Below are 20,202 nucleotides of genomic sequence, written 5' to 3' on the forward strand. Positions count from 1 at the left end.
TTGAAGAGACTCTCTTTTTTTTCCAGTGGACAGTCTTTCCTCCTTTGTCGAATATTAGTTGACCATAAAGTTGAGGGTCCACTTCTGGATTCTCTATTCTGTTCCATTGATCTATGTGTCTGTTTTTGTGCCAGTACCACACTGGTAGAACCAGAATTTGAACCTGAACAGTCTGACCCAGTAGAGCCTGCAATTTGAAATACTGTTCTATGTGCATATAAAGCTCTTAGCACAGTGTGTAGCATTAGTTAATATATATGTTTAGGCTATCTTTTAAAAACAAGTTATGTCAAAAGAATGAGAAGGGAAGCCACTGACTGGGAGAAAATATTTGCTAAAACATATCTGATAAAGGACTGTTACTCAAAATACATAAAGAACTCTTAAAACTCAGCAGTTGGAAAATCAGTTTCATTAAAAAATGAGCCAAATATCTAAACAGACACTTCACCAGAGAAGATATACACGTGGCCAGTAAGCATATGAAAAGATGCTTGACATCATATGTTATTTGAAAATTGCAAATTAAAAAGGGAGATGCCACTATACACCTATTAAAATGACAAAAAATTCGTAGTGGCAACACCAGTTGCAGGTGAGGATGTGAATGTCTTTAAAAAACCCAATTAATGGGGCCCCTGGGTGAATTCATTTCATTCATTGCTGGTGGGAATGCAAAATGGGACAGCCAGTTTGGAAGACAGTTTTAGTTTGTTACAAAACTAAACATACTCTTACCATATGATCTAGGAATTGTGTTCCTGGGTGTTTACCCAGAAAAGTTGAAATCTTACATCCACACAAAAACCTGCACGTGGTATAGCAGCTCTATTCATAATTATTAAAAACTTGGAAATAACCAAGATGCCTTCATTAGATGAATAGATAAACTTAGCACATCTATATGTAATGGAGTATTCAGTCCTAAAAAGAAATGAACTATCAAACTGTGATAAGACATGGAGGAAGCTTAAATGCATGTTACTAAGTGAACATAGCCAATCTGGAAAGGCTGCGTACTCTGATTCCAATTATGTGACATTCTGGAAAAGCTGAATTATGGCTGCAGTAAACAAGATCAGTGGTTGCTAAAGCTTAGGAAAAAAGGAGGGATGAATAGGCTGAACATAGAGAATATTTAGGGCAGTGAAACTATTCTGTATGATATAATGATAGATAATGTCATACATTTGTGAAAACCCATAGAGTAAACTCCAAGAGTGAACCGTAATGAAGACTGTAGTCTTTTGGGATGATGTGTCATTGTAGGTTCATTAGTTTTAACAAATGTACTACTACTCTGCAGAATGTTGATGGTGGGAAAGGCTGTGCTTGTGTAGGGACTGGGACTATGGGAGAGCACTGTACTTTTTGCTCAACTTTGTTGTGAACCTAAAACTAGTCTAAAAAAATGAAGTTTATTTTAAAAAATAGAAAATAGGAGCGCTTGGGTGGCTCAGTGGTTGAGTGTCTGTCTTTGGCTCAGGTCATAATCCCAGGGCCCTGGGATTGAGTCCTGCAGCAGGCTCCGCAGGGAGTCTGCTTCTCCCTCTACCTGTGTCTCTGCCTTTCTCTCTTTCTGTCTTCATGAATAAATAAATAAAATCTTTAAAAATAAATAAAATTAAAAATAGAAAATAAAATTTAAAAAATCAAGTACGCATTGTAATGTGACACTTGTGATGCTTTCATTTTTAGGCCCAGAATAAAGAGACCAATGTTTTAGCTGCTGCAAAGGTGATTGACACAAAATCTGAAGAAGAACTTGAAGATTACATGGTTGAGATTGATATATTAGCATCTTGTGATCACCCAAATATAGTCAAACTTCTGGATGCCTTCTATTATGAGAACAATCTTTGGGTAACTATTTTCTATTGATCTATAAGAGTTAAAATGAATTAATTCTCCAACAGAGGTTTATAAGTTGTGAAAGCCCTGTTACCTCTTCTATTTAATTACTTATGTTACTTGAATGGGATTTGATCTGATAAGAGGTTCATTACCAATGTAGTTATCCTTAGCTTCAGCAGATGTTCAGATATATATTTCAAATTGTACAGTATTTTATTATTGACGTTGGACCCAAATGGAAAAACTTAGATAAAAATATTGAATTTCCTAAACTATAAAATTAAATGGTCTTTCATGTTTGTAATTTAAATTTAGCATTTATTTAAAAATTTTTTGGAAATCTCTTGTTTTATTAGAAATTGTTTATAATTTCTTACCCTAAACTTTTTGTAAATCACGTAATTATAGAATGTTTACCAGAAATTTTAAATATCTTCTATTTTATCAGACTCACCTTTGGTGCATGATGTAGTAGCTAAGCCCAAATGTATAAATTCTGTTTATTTTTAGAAAATATTAGGCATAAATACACATAGAAATAAAATCATATTTATTATAATAACTGGTCAGTCATTTGCTCTGTACTAATTTAATCATGAGGCCTTTCTGAAATGAGAATTTTCTCCTTGAGGGAAAGTGTTATGAGGGAAATGTTAGGAGAGAAGTGTAGGTAGTAGAAGTAATTCCTGATTGGAAATCGAAAGCTCTGTATTTTTTGATCCTGGTGCTGGTAGGTAGGAGCTTAAATAAGTCAGTTAACCTTTAAGTCTGTTTACTCATCTATCTATAAGATGAGTGATCTACCTTCCAAATTATTTTTCAAATGATAAAATGAATTTGAAAACAATTTATAATTGGCAGGCATCTGTAAAAAATAAGAGTGTTATACAAAGAGGTTAAAGCAGGAAGCTATACAGTTTGACAAGACAAATAATTTAAAAAAATTATCTGTAGTTACAAGTGTGGTGTCCTCTAATATAGTTTAGGGCTCTAGGAGAATGTTCCCAAAGATTATAATGAAAATGAACTCCTAGGGATCCCTGGGTGGCGCAGCGGTTTGGCGCCTGCCTTTGACCCAGGGCGCGATCCTGGAGACCCGGGATCGAATCCCACGTCGGGCTCCCGGTGCATGGAGCCTGCTTCTCCCTCTGCCTGTGTCTCTGCCTCTCTCTCTCTCTCTCTCTCTCTCTCTGGGACTATCATAAATAAAAATAAAAAAAAAATTAAAAAAGAAAATGAACTCCTAGACAGTAAAGATCTTTACTTGAGATTGTTGCAAAATAAAAAGTTGGACATCTGTGAGGGACAAGCTAGTGGGAGATGTAGCTTTTAATTATCTATAATTAATACTTCAAGGAATTATATATATAAAATTACATCTATGATGGGGTAAAAAGGAAAGGTACATGGTGGTGTGTACCAGGGAGATCCGGGAAGGCATCCATCAAGATGTGATAATTGACCTAGGATTTGAAGCTTTTGAATATATATGTGTTTTAACTAAAAGAAGTCTCTTAAGTATTTTTGGGATTTATTCCTATTAGTAAAGTTGAAAAATAGATTGGATCACTTAAATCATAGTAGCTACATTAAAAATGAGTGTAATAGGGATCCCTGGGTGGCGCAGCGGTTTGGCGCCTGCCTTTGGCCCAGGGCGCGATCCTGGAGACCCGGGATCGAATCCCACGTCGGGCTTCCGGTGCATGGAGCCTGTTTCTCCCTCTGCCTGTGTCTCTGCCTGTCTCTCTCTCTCTCTCTCTCTCTCTCTCTCTCTCTGTGTGACTATCATAAATTAAAAAAAAAAAAAATGAGTGTAATAAAATCATTTGGTGATGGTGAAATGGATATATAATACTGTTCTCAGTAAAAATTGTGTATCTAGTAATTTTAGAGAAGCAGGTACACTAAAAATGGTGATTAAAAAATGCCCCTATGTCTACATTGTGGGTTTTTTTTTTTGTGCTTTCTCCAAATGTGTATCATTAAGACTCTTAGCTCTTTTAACAAAGAGAATCTTTATGGTCAGCATAATATTGTTTCTATAACCTAGTTATTCCTTTGTCTTTTTTTCAAAATTGAAGAAAAAAACTCAAACCCAGTGTCATGTTAGACACATACTTTTTTTGTTTCCTTGCAGATCCTCATTGAATTTTGTGCAGGTGGAGCAGTAGATGCTGTGATGCTTGGTAAACATTTTTTTCTTCTTTATATTTTTATCTTAAATTATTATTAATCAAAGGATTTCAAACATTTATACGTATGTATATATTATTAACTGAAGCTCAATAAATTAAGGAATCAGCTTAATTACATTTTATATTCTTAGAAAATTGTAACAAAATTCTAAAATGAAACGTTGAATGTAAAATATGAGGAAAGTAATCTTTGTAGATATTTAGTTTTAAATTAATTCACTAATTGATTTTTGATAGTGATGATAAAAATATACATCTTGCTGATGGGTTTTCACTGTGTAACAATGAAGATTTGTTTACTCTTTCCTTATAGAACTTGAGAGACCATTAACTGAGTCCCAAATACAAGTAGTTTGTAAACAGACTCTAGAGGCCTTGAACTACTTGCATGATAATAAAATCATCCATAGAGATCTAAAGGCTGGCAACATTCTTTTTACCTTAGATGGAGATATTAAGTTGGGTAAGTTTCTTCCCTTAAATAAACTTTTGAATTTGTGCTGAGATTTTCCTTAATATTGCTGTGTTTGAACTCAAATGTGTAAAGCATGGAGAATTACTCCATCTTAATTTTGTTAAATACTTCCTTAGATAAATAATTCATTAATTCCCAGAATTCCTAAGTATAGGCAACTAATATAAAGACATTTTAAAAAGAAAGTAAGAAAGGAAGAATTTCATTTTCAAAAAGACAAGCTTTAAAAAGACTGGTTAATTCTTTTTACCTTGAAATTTTTGTATGTAGACTTAATACTTGTTAATGTAGTACATTTAGAATATGTGATAAAACTGCTTGGTTTTATTTTCATTTCCAAAACTCATGTCTAGTAGATTTCTTTTCCCAAGTTTAGTTTTATAGTCCATTTTATAAATGTGGTATCTTGGGTAAACTAACAAAGTAGACCTGAAAAGGATGCCTAAAGTAAATATCAAGGACTAGAATTTTTAATTTTGTTTTGTACTGAGGAAATAAGTGATAACTTCATAAGAAGAAAATAGATGTAGATTTTAGATGGAAAAGTGATTAATTTCCTATGTACACATACAAGTGGAAGATACAGTCCGTTTTAAGTAAGTATACTCAAGAATTAAAAAAAAAAAAACATCTGGTGACCAGGTCTAAATTTGTGTAATTTGGAAGATGCAAATGACAAAATTTGTTTAAAAGTCATCTTGATACCATTGATCATAGTCATTTCACTTTTTTCATGACATCTAAACAGATATAATTTGATATATTAAATTTTAACCTTTTTATTGTGAAATGAACACAGATAAAGAAAACCACACGAGTAATTGTGTAGCTCAGTAATTTTGTGGCTGTGTAACTTTACACAAAATTGTGTGGTGGTAGCTTTGTAACTACCACCCAGGTCAAGAAATAGAACTAGAGGCTCTTCCATGTATCCCATCTTATGTCCCTCTCTTCTCCACAGGTAACCTTTATTCTGACCTTTATAGTAATCACTTCCTTGGGTTGTTTTTTTTTCCTTGCATTTCTTCATCCTTTATTACCCAGTGTTCATCTCTTGACATTAGATTTTAGGTTTGCCCATATTTAAAAACTGATTTTTCTTCTAAGTCTCTTAATTTATAGGATCCTCACCCCCTCCATTCTTTCCTTTCTTTACATTTTATTTATGGCATGTATATTCAGGGGGACCAAAATTGATTTTTCGGGGGCAAAAAAATATTAGATATTACAATGTGTAGTAATCCCCCCCCCCCCCATGAATAAATAAATAAAATCTTAAAAAAAAATGGGGGTCCCTGGGTGGCTCAGTGGTTCAGCACCTGCCTTTGGCCCAGGGCGTGATCCTGGAGTCCTGGGATCGAGTCCCGAGTCAGGCTCTGGGCATGGAGTCTGCTTCTCCCTCTGCCTGTGTCTCTGCCTCTCTCTCTCTCTCTCTCTCTCTCTCTGTCATGAATAAATAAATAAAATCTTAAAAAAAAATGTGTAGTAATCCTCCAAAGGCCCACAATACATAAACAGATAATATATCTTGTGGCATTAAAATGTATATGGTGGGAAGAGAAGATTAGGAAAAAGTGTCTAAAAGGCTGCTTAGGAGAATGATGATGAAAAAAAGGTTGAGAAGCACTGAATTATAAGACCTGGGTGTTAGATGTGTAGTTTCTCTCAACCTGCATTTTGCTGAATTCATACTCATGATTATTTTTATTTTTTTTAATTTTTAATTTTTATTTTTATTTATTTATGATAGTCACACACACGCACACACACAGAGAGAGAGAGAGAGAGAGAGAGAGAGAGAGAGAGGCAGAGACATAGGCAGAGGGAGAAGCAGCAGGCTCCATGCACCGGGAGCCCAACGTGGGATTCAATCCTGGATCTTCAGGATTGCACCCTGGGCCAAAGGCAGGCGCCAAACCGCTGTGCCACCCAGGGATCCCCACTCATGATTATTTTTAGTAAGTTTCTTTCTGTATTTCCTTTGGATTTGCAGATAAATGCAAAGGCCTCATCAGTCTCAAATTTGATTTTTTTTTTTTAACACCCAACATCACCAAATAATTTATTTGGAACCAGAATTAAAAAAACATTTGACAGTTGTGAAACATGTTTATTCTGATCCAGTTGTACAACTAATCTAGGACAAATTGCCAAATAAACTTTACATTATTTCCTCAGGACTGGGGCTTGTCCAAGACTTCAAATTTGGGATCTTCAAATTTGAAGTCAGGGAAAGTATTCATGTCTGCTTTACCATACATTTGCTTAAGCTTAAAAAGCTCCCTCTCCAGGTTTGCTTGTACTCTGGGCCAGTATCAACAGGTCCTCCAGATGTCTGGCACTTAGTTCTCTATTCTCTAATCTTGTCCACGAAGAGTTTCTGTACAAGATCAAGTTCCTTGTTAAATGTCACTGTTGTAACACCAATGTTTCTCTCCTCAAATGGACTGAAACTGCAGATCGAATGAGAGAGGAGAACCTGAAGAGCCTCTGAAGAATCATGGTGATTCTGTTACTTGCACTTAGTCCTGAGCTGCCAGTCTCCACTGCTGCCACCATTCTCTCAAATTTGATTTTTGTCAAACTTTATATAGGTGGTTTTGTGTCCTTTTATTGGGAGGCACACATCTGCCTTTTGCATTTATTTTATTTTTTTTTTATATTTTTAATTTTTATTTATTTATGATAGTCACACAGAGAGAGAGAGAGAGAGGCAGAGACACAGGCAGAGGAGAAGCAGGCTCCATGCACCGGGAGCCCAACGTGGGATTCGATCCCGGGTCTCCAGGATCGCACCCCGGGCCAAAGGCAGGCGCTAAACCGCTGTGCCACCCAGGGATCCCTGCATTTATTTTTTTAAGCAGCTGTCGATACTTAATGCCTACATGTGTTCTTTGGTTTGTGTTGCAAAGTGAATTCTATCACTTTGTGTTCATTTATTTTAAAAAAAATAATTTTGATATAATTATTCAATTATTTCATTATTTTTATTTATTATAAAATTAGGATTATATAAGATGATACTTCCCTTCAACTATTTGATTACTCGGGAGTATAGTTCATATGGACAAGACAGGAAAAGTGCTTGATTCCTTCTTTTTATTTATGTAGTTTTAAAGATTTGGTTCTCTCTCATCTTGTTGGTGACTAGTATTTTTAAAAATATCATTATTAATTCATGAATTTAATTTAATTTTAGGGATTTCAAATCTATTCCAATTTTTATCCTTATTAAAGCTCACATTGTACCATCTTTGGTCATTGGGAGCCTGTTTAAGTTGGTATGTTAATCCTTTTGATATGACTTTAGTAGCTTTTGTTTTTGTTTTTTTTTTTAAGATTTAAAAAATTTTTTTTTAAATTTTTATTTATGATAGTCATACAGAGAGAGAGAGAGGCAGAGACATAGGCAGAGGGAGAAGCAGGCTCCATGCACTGGGAGCCTGATGTGGGATTCAATCCCGGGTCTCCAGGATCGTGCCCTGGGCCAAAGGCAGGCGCCAAACCGCTGCGCCACCCAGGGATCCCGACTTTAGTAGCTTTTGATAGCTTCCTTGTTACTATGTGTTAGGTTGAAAAATTTCAGGCTTATTTTATATACTTCCTGCCTCCAACCTGTAATTAACCATTTCTTTGAGAAGCTCTGGTTTCTTTTAGTAGGATATGGTATTTCAAGACTGTATCTGAATGTTAGAAGTGATTAACAGTTTCTGGATTGGTCATCATTCTAGGCCTTTCCAGAGGGCAGAGGTAGGCTCTTACGAGTTTCTACATATTTACTAATCAAATTCAGGATAAATTTGTTTTGTTTTGTTTTAACCTAACTCTTCTATATTATATGTGTATCTTCTTCTATCCTGAGAGTCCTGGTTCTCAGGACTTTGATGATAGATTTATAATATCTCATGATTACTCAGTTTAGTCCTCTTTTCTATATTTAATGCTCACCATCAGTCCTTATGTTGCTCTCTCTTTGGTCATGTTGGTTATCTGAAGTTTCTCTGGTAGATAACTCTGGTGGGGCTCTCTGAGTTCCTGTAAAATGAGAACAGTTCTACCCATGTCTATACTTTGAAGGTCAGTTTTGCTGGGTAGAAAATGCTTGGCTTACATTTCTTTCCTTTAGTATCTGAAATATGTTACTCTGTTTTCTTCTGTTATAAAGTGTTGTTGAAAAGTCTGATGATAATCTGATTTTCTTTCTCTTTCAAGTCATGTGCTCTTTTTGCCTATATGCCAAATAATTTTTTTCTTCGAAGACCAATAATTTGACTAGACATTTCTCTAATATGTTCTTATAATATTCAAGCTTTTTTTTTTTTCCAGGAAGGTTTTTTGGAATTATGGGTTTGATTTGTTCTGTTTCTTTGCATTTAGCTATCTTTTTTTAGGGACTTTAAAAGATTTTGTTGGCTTTTCCTGTCATCAGTATTTAAGAACTCATCAGTATTTAAGAACTCTCTCCCAAATTCTTTTTATGTTTCTTCATTTTTAAAAAATTGTGAATATACTTAAAAGATTTACTGTTTTAACCATTTCTTAGTGTATGGTTCTGTAGCATTAAGTATATTCACATTGTTGTGCAACCATCACCACTATCCATCTCTTGAACTTTTTTGCATCTTCCCCAGTTGATACTCTGAACCCATTAAGCACTAACTCCCACTTCCTCCTCCCTCCCCCCCAGCTCCTGGCAACCACCATTCTACTTTCTGTCTCTATGAATTTGACTATTCTAGGTACGTCATGTAAGTGGGATCATCCAATATTTGTCTTTTTGTTACTGGCTTATTTTACTTAGCATAATGTCTTCAAGGTTCAACCATGTTGTAGCATGTCACTTTCCTTTTAAAGGCTTAGCAATGTTCAGTTACTTAAATGTACCACTTTTTATTTATCCGTTCATCCATTGACAGACACTTTGCCTTCTACTTTTTGGCTCTTGTGAATAATGCTGCTATGAACATGGGTATACAAATACCTGTTTGGTTCCCTGCTTTCAATTCTTCTAGGTATTCTAGAAATGGAATTGCTGAATCATGTGGTAATTCCATATTTAATTTTTTGAGGAACTGCCATTTTCCATAGTAGCTGTACTGTTTTACATTCCCATCAGCAAAGCACAGGGAGAGGTTCCAGTTTCTCCACATCCTTGTCAACATTTGTTATTTTCTATATTTTTGATGATAGCCATCCTAATGAATGTGAGGTGGTAATGGGTGTGAATTTGTTGTGCTTATTTGCTCTTGTATTTCTCTTACTTTAGTCTTTGTTTCTAAAATGATATTTTCTAAAAAAAATAAATAAATAAAATGATATTTTCTGATTTTTCTTGAGTTCTGTCACTTCATAATTGAGGTTTTTAATTCTGGGTATTACTCTTTTTGTTTTATGTCCTTTTTAAACTCTAGTAGCTCATTTAAAAATAGTTCATTAGTGCATTATCCATTTCGGTACACATTTTTCTGTAAATGTATTTAGAATCTTAGATACAGAAACATACTTTTGTGTAAAATAATGCATACCTTTAAAAACAAGTAAATTATTGAAGATTTAGGAATGCCAAAACCCATCTTGAATTGGTTGACATTTAAAACAGTTGTAATTTTTGCTTTATTAATTTGTCAATACTTGGGAACCTTCTATTTCTGTGATACCTGGTACATGTACACAGATGTAAAGAATCATACAATCCTCAAGAACTATTTCATACACCAAATTTTTTTGAGAGTTTTATCAGGTCACATGCTTGCAAATGGAAATAAGTGTATAAAATGCTATTTTAACAGACTAACATATAAATGCTGCATTTTTATAAGTGAAACAACAAAGCACATAGCAATCTTAATTTTCCCCTTTGCACAGAAATTAGGGTACCTTTTTATCCACCTTTGGTTTACCTCTTGTTCATAAGAGTGCTTAGAGAGGTATGAATGTTGACAACGCAGTGGTTTAGGCTTGTTCCTGGACCTTCTTCCCCAATCATATTCTGAGGGGAGAAAGTTAGAAGAGCATTAATAAGCTCTAGGAAAACACTAGAATAAGTACTGAGCTGATTTTACCAGAGTACAGAATCTCTGGCAGGAATTTCATATTGTAATCTCAAGTCATTCCTCCAAAAACATGAGAAGCTTCTAAGTTGAGGAGGTGGTGGGTAGAGGGGAATAATGGTGAAGAGTCCTGAAGAAATCTATTTATGTTGCATCTTCTGCAGATATAACCTCCCAAGTTTAATATGTTTTATTTGCTTACTCATTTATTAATTTCACTATAAAATATTAATGAAATACCTAATGTAATAAAGGACTTTGTATATACCACATTAGGAAGCTTGAAGTTCACTCCATAGGCAATGGGCAGTTACCACTGTCTCTTAAGTGGGAGAATTACGTGGTCCAAAAAAACCCCACCATATAATAGACAAAAATAATTAGAATACAGGCAAGATTTCATGAGCTTTAAGAGTTCTACCAACAAAATAGCACAAAGGTTAAAATTAGAGATATGGCTACTAATAGTAGCTACCATTTATTGAGTATATATTCTTTTTTTTTTTTTTTTTTTTTTAGGAATGTATTTATTCATGAGAGACAGAGAGAGAGGCAGAGACATAGAAAGAGGGAGGAGAAGCAGGTTCCATGCAGAGAGCCCATTGGGGGACTTGATCCTGGGACTCTGGGATAATGCCCTGAGCCAAAGCAGATGCTCAACTGCGAGCCACCCAAACGTCCCTCTTGAGCATATATTCTATGGCACTTCTTGGGGCATGAGCACCAGATATTGGATTTTTAATATTTAATTCATTTTTAGAATTATGACATGTTCAAATATGTAACTTAAAAGTATATATATAAACTTCATGTATATATAAATGATATGAGGTAATTATGCAGCAGGAGCAAATTTATGTTGCTATTAATTGTTCTCTAGACTGAAAAGGTAGGATTAACAACTGGCAAAGGTGTAATGTTTCTGTTCTCTATAATTTAAATCAGAAAGCATAGTTTTTTATTTTTTTCTTTGTAATATAATTTTATGAAGAAATTAGCAAGACATGTCATAGAGGCTACTTTGTAATTTCTGCTTTTCACACTATTGAAAAAAATGTTTATATCTAACAATTTAATTATGTCTAACAGTGTAATTATAACAATTAATTATAGCATGCACCACTAGTTAGCATTTGTTTTGAAGTGGGTAGACTGGTCTGTTTAAAAGTTACTATTTTTTTTAAAAATTCTGAACAATTCATGGTTTGAAGATGTATAAAGATGGTGGTATTAAGTTTATTAATAGGGTATTTTCTTTGGTGGTTTTTTTTTTGGAGGGGGGTTGTGGTAGAAAGAGTGTGGTCAAAATTAGTTTTTTTTTTTTTTTTTTAAATTTATTTATGATAGTCACAGAGAGAGAGAGAGAGGCAGAAACACAGGCAGATGGAGAAGCAGGCTCCATGCACTGGGAGCCCGATGTGGGATTCGATCCCGGGTCTCCAGGATCGCGCCCTGAGCCAAAGGCAGGCGCTAAACCGCTGCGCCACCCAGGGATCCCCTGTGGTCAAAATTAGGATGGTAGAGAAGTTACTCTTTCTCTTTTGCTTACCCTTTAATAAGAGTGGCCTTGTTAAAGATTTGAAATGCTTTTCCCTATATTAAGTACAGTGAACTTTGCTAAAAAAAACCTTTTAATAAAAAAAAACTGTTAATACTTTTGTATGATTGTTTATTTCAAGCGGATTTTGGAGTGTCAGCTAAAAACACAAGGACAATTCAAAGAAGAGATTCCTTTATTGGCACACCATATTGGTATGTATTCAGTTTTCTGGATTTGCAGTATTAGTGTATCAGAAGCTCTTAATCACCTTTTATCACTCATTAATTTTGTCCTCATAATTGATTATACTGTCTATCTTTTATGTGGCTTGCAATTGTTATTCTTATGTTAAACATCTTAACTTTAAATTCTCTGTCTTCATAGGATGGCTCCTGAAGTAGTCATGTGTGAAACATCTAAGGACAGACCGTATGACTACAAAGCTGATGTTTGGTCCCTGGGTATCACTTTAATAGAAATGGCTGAGATAGAACCTCCTCATCATGAATTAAATCCAATGCGAGTGCTGCTAAAAATAGCAAAATCAGAGCCCCCTACATTAGCACAGCCATCAAAATGGTAAATTATTCTAAACAAAACAGAACTTGATGTTTTATTCTTCCAGCTTTTCAAGGATATTTAAATTTAGTTGTGTGGCACAAAGACTGAATGGGTAGAAAACTGATTTTTGGTACTTTTTTTTTTTTTAACGACTTAAGCACCATCCAAATTTTTATAACTGACTTTTTCCATAAATTTGAAAATATCAGTGATTTGAGTTCTACGTGAAACAACTGTATATAATACAGTATTTTCTGTACTACAAGAAAGTGAGGTGTATATGTGGTTGATTTATATTTGTGGAGTTTAATAGAACAGTTTCTGTGATTTTTGGCATACTTGTGAATGTATGACTATATCTCGCATCTCAAACTATAACTGTATACATATGTATTTGGCATTCTTTTTACAGATGATATCTTAATATTCCTCTTAATATTATTATGAAATCTTAGCATTCTCATTAACTAATTTTCTTATGTTGAATAGTATTACATATATAATAAAACTCAATCTTATCAGAGTTTTGTTTGATTTTAATAACAAGAAAGTAAAACAGACTATCGTTAACATTTTATTTTGAAGGTCTCCAAATTTTAAGGACTTTCTAAAGAAATGCTTGGAAAAGAATGTGGATTCCAGGTGGACTACATCTCAGCTCTTGCAGGTAAGAGAAGAGTAATATAACCACAGCAAACTACAGGTAATTGTTTTAACATTTCATTAAAAAGAGTACAGTTTCAGATCATTCAGTGTATTGTCTCTTCACTCGAGTTTCCCTGTGGAAACTTAGAATACATTGTAGTAGTAAACATTTGCTTACAAACATGTTTGCTTCCATTACTAAAAGGCATTTAGCTTAGAAGTCACCCACTTGTGCTTATTTGATTCCATTTAATTGTGTTCTTTTTAATTCTGTTAGTTATTTCTACTTTGTTAGTTACTTTTAGTTTGTCTCTCCAGTTACTAGAAAGCAAGCCCCTTGGGAGCAGGGGTCATGAGTAATTTTTTTTAAATCTCTTACGGTGAGGGTAAATATTCAGTAAATACTGCTGACTTTTTTTTAAAAAAAAAATGGTGTTAGGGGCATATGGGTGGCTCAGTCAGTTAAGTGTCTGCCTTCAGCTCAGGTCATGATCTCAGGGTCCTGGGATCCAGCACTATATTGTGCTCCCTGATCAGTGGGGAGTCTGCTTCTCCTTCTCCCTCTGTCCCTCCCTCCTACTCCTGCTCTTGCTCTCTCTCTCAAGTAAATAAATAAAATCTATTAAAAAAATGCTTTTAAAGTGATTGGATAGTTTTGTTTTATAGCGGGACCCGTTTGTAATAACTGAAATAGAAATTTGTTAAATAGGTATGCCTGGGTGGCTCAGTGCTTGAGCATCTGCCTTCAGCTTGGGGTGTGATCCCAGGGTCCTGGGATCAAGTCCTGCATCAGGCTCCCAGTGGGACTTGCTTCTCCTTCTGCCTGTTTCTCTGCCTCTCTCTTTGTGTCTCTCATGAATAAATGAATACAATCTTTAAAAAAAAAGACATTTATTAAATAATATTACAGGTGGACAAACAGAATGACACACCTTGAGGCAGTTACTGTTAGATTGAGTTACTGTGTAACTCTTGCATTATAGTATTTTAAGTTGATCTCTTTATCTCTGGGGAAAAAAAACAAAGAATTCCCTTGCTCTGTGCAACAGATGCATCCCTAAAATGCACTTTCTCATATTATTTCATCATCCCCACTTTGGAAGGCCTAAGTCTGTGACAGGAACTATTAAGTGCTGCTGAGTGTCCAAAAATGAATAAAATGTCTTCTTACTCTTACTCTTAAGATATGAGAACCAGGGATGGTTAGGTGGCTCAACAGTTGAGCATATGCTTTCGTCTCAGGGTGTGTAATCTGGTCTGGGGATCAAGTCCTGCATTGGGCTCCCTGTGAGGAGCCTGCTTCTCCCTCTGCCTATATCTCTGCCTCTCTCTCTCTCTCTCATGAATAAATAAAATAAATAAAATAAAATAAAAATAAAGAATATTAGAACCATGTCAAAAAAGCAGGTATTTGCAGACCACTTTTTTTTTTTTTTTTAAGATTTTATTTATGAGAGAATGAGTGCACTCGTGTGCACAAGCAGGGGGAAGGGCAGAAGGAGTAGGAGAAAGCAGGCTCCTCACTGAGCAGGAAGTCAGATGCAGGGCTTAATTCCAGGACACCGAATCATTACTTGAGCAAAAGGCAGGTGCTTAACCTACTGAGCCACCCAGGCACTCTCAGTTGCAGACACTTTAAACAGAATTCCAAAGCTTTTTGTAATTCTTTTATTGAGGCTTTATCCAGGATTTATATATATTGTTGTTACTTCTTAAGAACCAAAAATGTATCAATTTGAAATTTGCTTTAAAATTTATTTTAGATTATGAAATTTCAAACATAGCAGAAAAGTACATGTACCTATTACCCAGATATGTTACCATTTTTGACATATTTCCTTCCGATTCTTAAAAAAAAGTTACATAGTTGTAGGCAGCCCCTATTTCTGCTCAGTCCCCTTCTGCTCCTTCCTTGCTCAAATGTAACATCATCTGAAGTGGTTTATATTTTCGCTGCCCATGTGTTTATATTTTATCACATAATGATGTGTGTATTATGTGTTTGAAATTTTATAAGCAACCATTTCAGCTGTTAATTAAGTATGTTCTTTTTTAATGATCAAACAGCATCCTTTTGTTACGGTTGATTCCAACAAACCAATTCGAGAGCTGATTGCAGAGGCAAAGGCTGAAGTAACAGAAGAAGTTGAAGATGGCAAAGAGGAAGATGATGAGGAAGAAACAGAAAATTCTTTGGTCAGTATTTAGAAAGGAAATATTATTTGGGTAATATTTAGAGTCACATTTTGAGGTGTAATTGTACCTGTGTCTAAAGATTAATCCATAGGTAGCAGTTCAAAACCTTTAATTTTAGGGGTGAAGATTACCCCTTTGCTCCTTGCTACCCATTTTTGTCAAATTTTTTTAAAGATTTGCCAGTTCTTTAAGTTATTTTTATAACTTCATCAAATTTTACTTAAGATGTTAAATCATTATATATGACTTAAATCATATACTTATCTATATACAAAATATATATATTGTTTTGGTCACCATCTCAAAGACGTATTTTAACACTAAAATGTATAAAATCTTTTTTAGCCGATACCTGCAAGTAAGCGTGCCTCATCTGACCTTAGTATTGCCAGCTCTGAAGAAGATAAACTTTCACAAAATGCTTGTATTTTGGAATCTGTCTCAGAAAAAACAGAGCATAATACTTCTGAAGATAAATTTAACAGCAAAGATCTTAATGAAAAACTCACCACTGATGAACCTGAAAAAGCTGCAGAGGGAATTAATGAACATATTACTGATGCTCACTTAGAAGCTGTGGCTGAACTTCATGATAGAACAACAGTGATCGAGGAAAATGGGAGAGAGGAGAAGAGACCCAGGCTTGAAAATCTACCTGACACAGAAGACCAAGAAACAGTGGACATTAATTCAGTCAATGAAGGAAAAGAAAGTAATATAATGATAACTTTAGAAACAGATATTGAACAGAATCTGAAACCTGAGGAAGAAAAGGATCAGGAAAAGCAACAGATATTTGAAAATAAGATTATGAAATCTGAGGAAATTAAAGATACTGCTATTCAGACAATGGATTTAGTTTCTCAAGAGACGGGAGAAAAAGAGGCAGACATTCAGGTAGTTGAAGATGAAGTTACACTTACAAAGGAAGACACTCAAGAGAAATTGGGAAAAGATAACAAAACTCTAGAAGACATGATCAGCAATGCAAGCAATGTGATAGGAACAAATGAGGCAGGAGATGTTGCTCAGAAGGCAGTTGAAGACAATGCTAAGGATGCTCAGAGTAATGATGGGAAGGAAGTGGTTGAAGTAGATCAGAAATTAGTAAGTAAGCCCAAAACGGGTCCTGAGGCTGGTGGTACTGAGGAAGTTCCTATTAAAGATGTAGTGGAAACTAATGAGATAGATCAGAAATCCATGGAAGGTAAAGATGAGGAACAATTAATCAACAATTTAGAGAACGTAGTGAAGACTAGTGAGGAGTCTGGGACAAATGAAGGTGAGGAAATTATTGAATCCAGTAGCACTGAAGAAATAGAGGTCAGACGTATAGTAACTCATACTGACCAGAAGGCTTTAGGAAGTGAAACTCAGGATGCTCCTGAAGCCACTGTTCAGATAGATACAGAGCAAAAAGCAATTCCATGTGAAATGCCAATTAAAACAGAACCTCAAGTGACTCCCTCTTCTCAGCCCAGTGAACCTCAGCCTGTTCCAATACCTAGTATTAATATCAACTCCGAAGATGCAGAAAATAAAGGAGAAATAGGTGCTTTATCAAAAACTGAAACCATGCTGCTTCCAGAATCTGAGAATCAAAAGGAAAATGATACTGATTCAGGCACTGGTTCCACTGCTGATAATAGCAGCATTGATTTGAATTTATCTATTTCTAGCTTCCTAAGCAAAACTAAAGACAGTGGATCAATATCTTTGCAAGTAAGTATATGTGAGTCCTAGTTTGAGTTTTTCTTCATAATTTTGGCAATTTACAGGTTATGTGAAACATATTTTGAAGATAAAACAGCACCAAACCAGTGTATTGCCAACCTTATAAAGTTCTTAAGGCAATCAACTAAAAAGGCAATCAACTAAAAAGAATGAAGGAGAGAGATTCTGGATATAATCTTTTAGTTTTTTTATAATACCTGTTTTTGCCAACTTGACGTAAACAGTAGAAGTTACTTGGTGTGATTGGGTTCTCTTATTGCACATATTTAGATATATTTTAGGAAGCATCCATAATGTATGAAAGAGTTGAGGAATTGAAAGAATGATCTCTTTTTAAGTACATTTAGAGTATAAACAGTCCTTGATTTACCAGTGGCCCATACACTGTTGCCTCCTCAATCGTAGGTAGTCATCTCGACTGCCATGAGAACCATTGTGGGAAAACAAACAAAAAAATAAAATGCAGAACACTTGGAGCTCTTAGAGCCATTCTCAAATCTTAGTGTGCTTAAGAGTTACCAGGGGTATATATGATTAGGGATGTTAGCTAGACTAAATGATAATCATTTAGCAATACATGCAAATATTGAATCATTACGTTGTACACCTGAAACTAACATACTATTTATTATAGGTCAAGTATACATCAACATGAACAAATTATTTTAAAAAAGAGTTTCAGGGGCACCTGGGTGGCCCAAGTCAGTTAGGGGGCTGCCTTCAGCTCAGGCTTGATCTGAGGGTCTGGGGTCAAGCTGAACATCTGGCTTCCTGTTCAGTAGGGAGTCAACTTTTCCCTCTGCCCCTCCCGTCCACTAATGCTCTCTTTCTCAAAAAAAGATTCAGAGGGCATTATGTAGAGGTCTGGGGTAGGGCGCAAGGATCAATATTTGTAACAGAAGAACCCATGGAATTCTGATACAGGTGAGCCATAGACTACTTAGATACTTTGGGTTGACAGCAGAGGAAAAGACTGTACAAAACAGGAACAATTTAGGAAACTGACCTCAGGAACTGGACTCTAGGGCGTGACTGATGAGTCTGCCTGTCTGCACCAAATTATTACACATAATTTGAAGTTTATTCACTGACTTAGTAAAAAATCCAAATACTTTTTTTAGAATTAAGGTGATATTAATTGTAGATACTTAAGTAGAAACTGAAATACTAAGTTTAGGTTTACAAGGTGGCATGCCCACTTTAGATTTCAGGGAAAGCCTGGCTAGATAGTGTGCCATGGTCCAGGGCTTAGGAAGAGAAATGTGAGTGTACTGGTAGCCTGGAAAGTAGAACACTAAGAGGTTGCAAAAAGGTATTTGGAAAGTGCCAGAGACAAACTAAAATTCTAATGCATTTTAATTTAGTATTATCACATTCCACTTTTGCTCCCTTTGCTTTCAGACCCTTCCCCCATATCAAAACCAAGTAATTATTTGCTCTCAATACTTATATTTTGCCAAACTATATTTTTTAGAGTGTTATACTTCCATTATTTCTATTTAAAAAGCAGTTGGATATCAGCTGAGGAATGGAGTTTGGTCTTGATAAAGAATTGTAGGCAATAGCAGGCAGCTGAAATGTTATCTTTCTAGTAATTCTAAAATCACACGTCCATCTCTGTTTTTGAGATGGAAGAGGGCTGTTGATATTATTGCTGCTGATGAAATAGATTTTAATTCCCAGCCCTGTCAGTGTGTAAAAATTACCTGGGGAACCTTTCTAGAATGCAAATTCTCAGCCACTCTCAGACCTGTTGATTTAGATTCTTTAAGAGATGAGCCCCAGACATTCATTTTAAAGTGTTTTGTCAGTGGTTCTAAAGCTGAAAAGCAGAGGTATCTAAAAACTTACAGGGTCAAAAGAGGAAGAGAAATGATTAACATGTAAAAGTTATACTAATTTATGTGAATTTTTTTATCACTTGTGCCTAATTATGATGTGGTGTCATAAAAATTATAGGTGCATGGTATTGTGTTGTGTTTTGTTAAGAAAATGTTTTTTGTCTCCAGTATTTTCCATACAAAACCTAACTAACATAAAATCTCACTCAGGAAACAAGAAGACAAAAGAAAACATTGAAGAAAACACGCAAATTTGTTGTTGATGGTGTAGAAGTGAGTGTAACGACGTCAAAGATAGTTACAGATAGTGATTCCAAAACTGAAGAGTTGAGATTTCTTCGGTGAGTAGAGAACATAATTAAAACTGGGTTTGGACTTCCTTGCAGTCTCTGCAAAGTATGAAGAATAGAGAAACAAGGGTAAAGTCTTGGCTAATTTTGGGTTATTCTTACTACTTTGCCATTTGAAAATATTGTTAATTTTTTTTTTTAAAGCATTGCTTTAGTGGTGTAATTTTTGCTATCTTCTCTAATTATTGCTTTTAAATTTTATCAGACGTCAGGAACTTCGGGAGTTAAGATTCCTTCAGAAAGAAGAGCAAAGAGCCCAACAGCAGCTCAATAGCAAACTGCAACAACAGCGAGAACAAATTTTCCGGCGCTTTGAGCAAGAAATGATGGTAAAGTCTTAGATTTTATACCATTTTGTTAATACTGAAATTTAGTGCTTTAAAAACAAAAACCCACTAGCAGGTTTTAGAACTTGTTCTTTGATGACGAGATTTTCTCTGGCCTTGCTAGTATTTCTGGCCTTTATCTCTTTGGTGTTCTAGATGCCTTTTTTCCTTTTTTATGAAAGGATCTTCTATCTCAGTCTTCCTGTACTGACTTACAGTGTGATAGATGTGTCTTCCAGTTTTCTTTGATTAAAATTTATCACCAAAACCTGGAATCATGAAGCTAGCAGATGCTTTATAAAGTTCTCAGGTGTGCCTATTTCTGGATAATTTTTCAGTGTTATGATTTGACCTCTTAAATTTAGAAACTTAAGTTTTTTTTTTTTTAATTTTTATTTATTTGTGAGAGAGAGAGAGAGAGAGAGAGAGAGAGAG

At 35.0% G+C, this 20,202-nt stretch overlaps 1 protein-coding gene and 1 pseudogene across 2 annotated transcripts in view; one reads left to right on the top strand and one right to left on the bottom strand.

Moving 5' to 3' along the window:
• The window catches only part of SLK (STE20 like kinase), a 63,595-nt gene that overhangs the window by 21,049 nt on the left and 22,344 nt on the right, over positions 1–20,202 (top strand). For both annotated transcript variants that reach the window (XM_025993279.2, XM_025993270.2), the window contains exons 2-11: positions 1,699–1,863; positions 3,992–4,040; positions 4,363–4,512; positions 12,254–12,326; positions 12,499–12,693; positions 13,261–13,342; positions 15,388–15,516; positions 15,862–17,238; positions 19,302–19,432; positions 19,647–19,770. In XM_025993279.2, coding sequence (XP_025849064.1) covers positions 1,699–1,863; positions 3,992–4,040; positions 4,363–4,512; positions 12,254–12,326; positions 12,499–12,693; positions 13,261–13,342; positions 15,388–15,516; positions 15,862–17,238; positions 19,302–19,432; positions 19,647–19,770 — 2,475 coding nt within the window. The remainder of the gene's footprint in view (positions 1–1,698; positions 1,864–3,991; positions 4,041–4,362; positions 4,513–12,253; positions 12,327–12,498; positions 12,694–13,260; positions 13,343–15,387; positions 15,517–15,861; positions 17,239–19,301; positions 19,433–19,646; positions 19,771–20,202) is intronic.
• On the bottom strand, positions 6,614–7,026 carry LOC112915779 (ATP synthase-coupling factor 6, mitochondrial-like; annotated as a pseudogene).

This window comes from Vulpes vulpes, chromosome 15 (assembly GCF_048418805.1).
Source record: "Vulpes vulpes isolate BD-2025 chromosome 15, VulVul3, whole genome shotgun sequence".
Lineage (NCBI taxonomy): Eukaryota > Metazoa > Chordata > Mammalia > Carnivora > Canidae > Vulpes > Vulpes vulpes.